Here is a 2,319-nt window from a genome sequence, read left to right as displayed (position 1 = left end):
AACATCCACAATTATAATTGCATATTATGCCATGATTCCCATAACAGCTTTACAGAGGAATTAGCATCAAATCCCTTTAATTCTCATCCCCATCAATTATCGTTAAAATCAAAGTGCGTAACGATATAAGCGATTATGAGACAAGACGTTCGCACTCGGTGATTAATTAGCACATTAGAGGAACATCTCGGAACATTCGTGTACCTGATATATACTACCTTATCCCGTGATCTTGCCTGCGGCTACAAGAAAACATATTTTTCCCTAAGTATACAGAAATAACATATATCGCGATACATATCTAGAGATCACTGTTAGTGATAAGACGGCCCGTTTTGACACCTAGGTACAATAATTATTTCTAAGATCAAAAATGCAAAAAATAGTGTACCCAATAAATGTTATCAATCTGTCTATAGTAAAACTACTATCTAATGTGTTCTAAATTAGTTCAATCGTTTTAACATGCTAGTATATTAAACATACAAACACAATTAATTTACCTTTGAAGGTTTGTCTCGGCCTGTATCCCTTAGGAGCGGGAAAAGAATATAAAACAAAAATAAATGCGTCATTTAAAACCTTTGTAATTTTTTATTTAAATATTACACATTATAGTCTTTAGGTACTAATGTACTATATAAACCAATATACGTGAAAACAATAACGTATGTAAATACACTATTCACTAAACTGGAAAATTTTAACCAATCTTCATTAGAATTCTTGCTATTATTATCAATATCCCATTGTGGAAACACTATGTATTTACTAAACCTACATTCATATACAAAATCATTGATTAACTTTACATAATCATGTGGCGTATTGAACTTACACAAGTTTTCTAAGAACACAGTCAGTAGAATAATAACCATACTTATAACAAGTGAACCACGATAATAGTAAAGCAACGTTGGTGGATAGTGACATTCTTTAGGCAATTTCGATGCTAACTCCGTCAAAAAGTAATAATGACCAACTATGCTAAAAGAAAGTATAGCTAAACGAACTTTTTCTCTCACATCTAAGAACAATGATAAGATAGTTAGAACAGTTAACACAAATGCAGGAGAAATAACAATAGCTGATAATCCAGCGGCTTCACGCACTACAACATAAATCAAAGTGATTTTCGATTTACCAGTATTATTCGCTATTTGCTTGAATTGCGTAACGTGCCATCCAGCGCTTTCTATCGCAGAAATCTGAAACTTGAAACTGTCTAAGACCATGGTAAAATTTTCCGTATGAGGAGATATGCCTTCGAACTCCAAACTGCATTCCTGGACATCATACGGCCAATCTGTGAGTTTGACGCTGCACCAAGCTTCATGGACGATCCAGTGCTTACATTGGACTGCTCCAGTACTCTTCAGAAGACATCGATAGAAGCTATATATTTCAAGGTTCAGAAAATCTTCTTCGTTCATCAATGCTATGCTAGGTAGCCAGATATCGAAGTAAGTCACATCAGTTTCTGTTAAACCGTGGTATTTCGCAGGGTCCCATTTCAGTCTGTCGTCTTGCCAATCCAGGTGTATCCAGTTTTGTACGGAGAACACTTCTTCCTCACTGTCGAAGTTGAAATACCTCATGAAGAATGTGAGTTTGACCGTTGTGTTGGCAGTAGGTGGATGATGAGAACTGTAACCACATTGTAAATCTTCTAAGAGTTGCTTTTCGTACTTCATATAATCTGGGGTATTGTCTATCGCACATTGTTTTCCGAATGCAAAGTTGAATAGTTGTATGATGAGAATATAAGTGAGCACGGCCATAGTTTCGTTGGAACTGCGTTTGGTATCAGATGGCGAGTTCTGTGTAATGTTATATGCATACGCCCACCTCGTTTGTAATTGTTTTGATAAAATTGTTCTAATGCAGTTGTGTCGGTCAATATTTTGTAAAACATATGTAAATGAATATTAGTGTTTCAGTATGGATTTTCCTTACATATACTGGCTGATTTATTAAACCATAAACACAAGAAATTCAGATTGCTTAACAAGAAGATCTAATTCGGAACATCTCAATCAGACCTGCAATAAAATATTTTTAGACTAAATCCTTGTAACATTTCCAAAATATTCCTTTCATCCTCATCAAAAAACCTTGACAAATATAATCCATGTTAACATTAAAGTATCATCAAAAAAATTCACTCTCAACCCTAATTATGCCGGGGCCCCTAACGCACCGCAAAAAGTAGGCCCAAATGAACCGCATAGGGTTGACAAAACTGGCTATAGGATTAAATTACTGGCTCCGAGGTAGGGTAGCGTGCCTCCGGATAATATGTTCGCCACGACCTTTTTT

At 35.5% G+C, this 2,319-nt stretch overlaps 1 protein-coding gene across 1 annotated transcript; it reads right to left on the bottom strand.

Moving 5' to 3' along the window:
* Positions 1-575: 575 nt before the first annotated feature.
* On the bottom strand, positions 576-1,819 carry LOC110373948 (acetylcholine receptor subunit beta). The gene has a single exon (XM_021331455.3). It carries the CDS (start codon positions 1,779-1,781, stop codon positions 606-608), a length of 1,176 nt encoding a protein of 391 aa, XP_021187130.3. The 5' UTR covers positions 1,782-1,819; the 3' UTR covers positions 576-605.
* Positions 1,820-2,319: the final 500 nt, after the last annotated feature.

Source organism: Helicoverpa armigera, chromosome 19 (assembly GCF_030705265.1).
Source record: "Helicoverpa armigera isolate CAAS_96S chromosome 19, ASM3070526v1, whole genome shotgun sequence".
Lineage (NCBI taxonomy): Eukaryota > Metazoa > Arthropoda > Insecta > Lepidoptera > Noctuidae > Helicoverpa > Helicoverpa armigera.
This window is presented reverse-complemented; position numbering and strand designations above follow the sequence as displayed.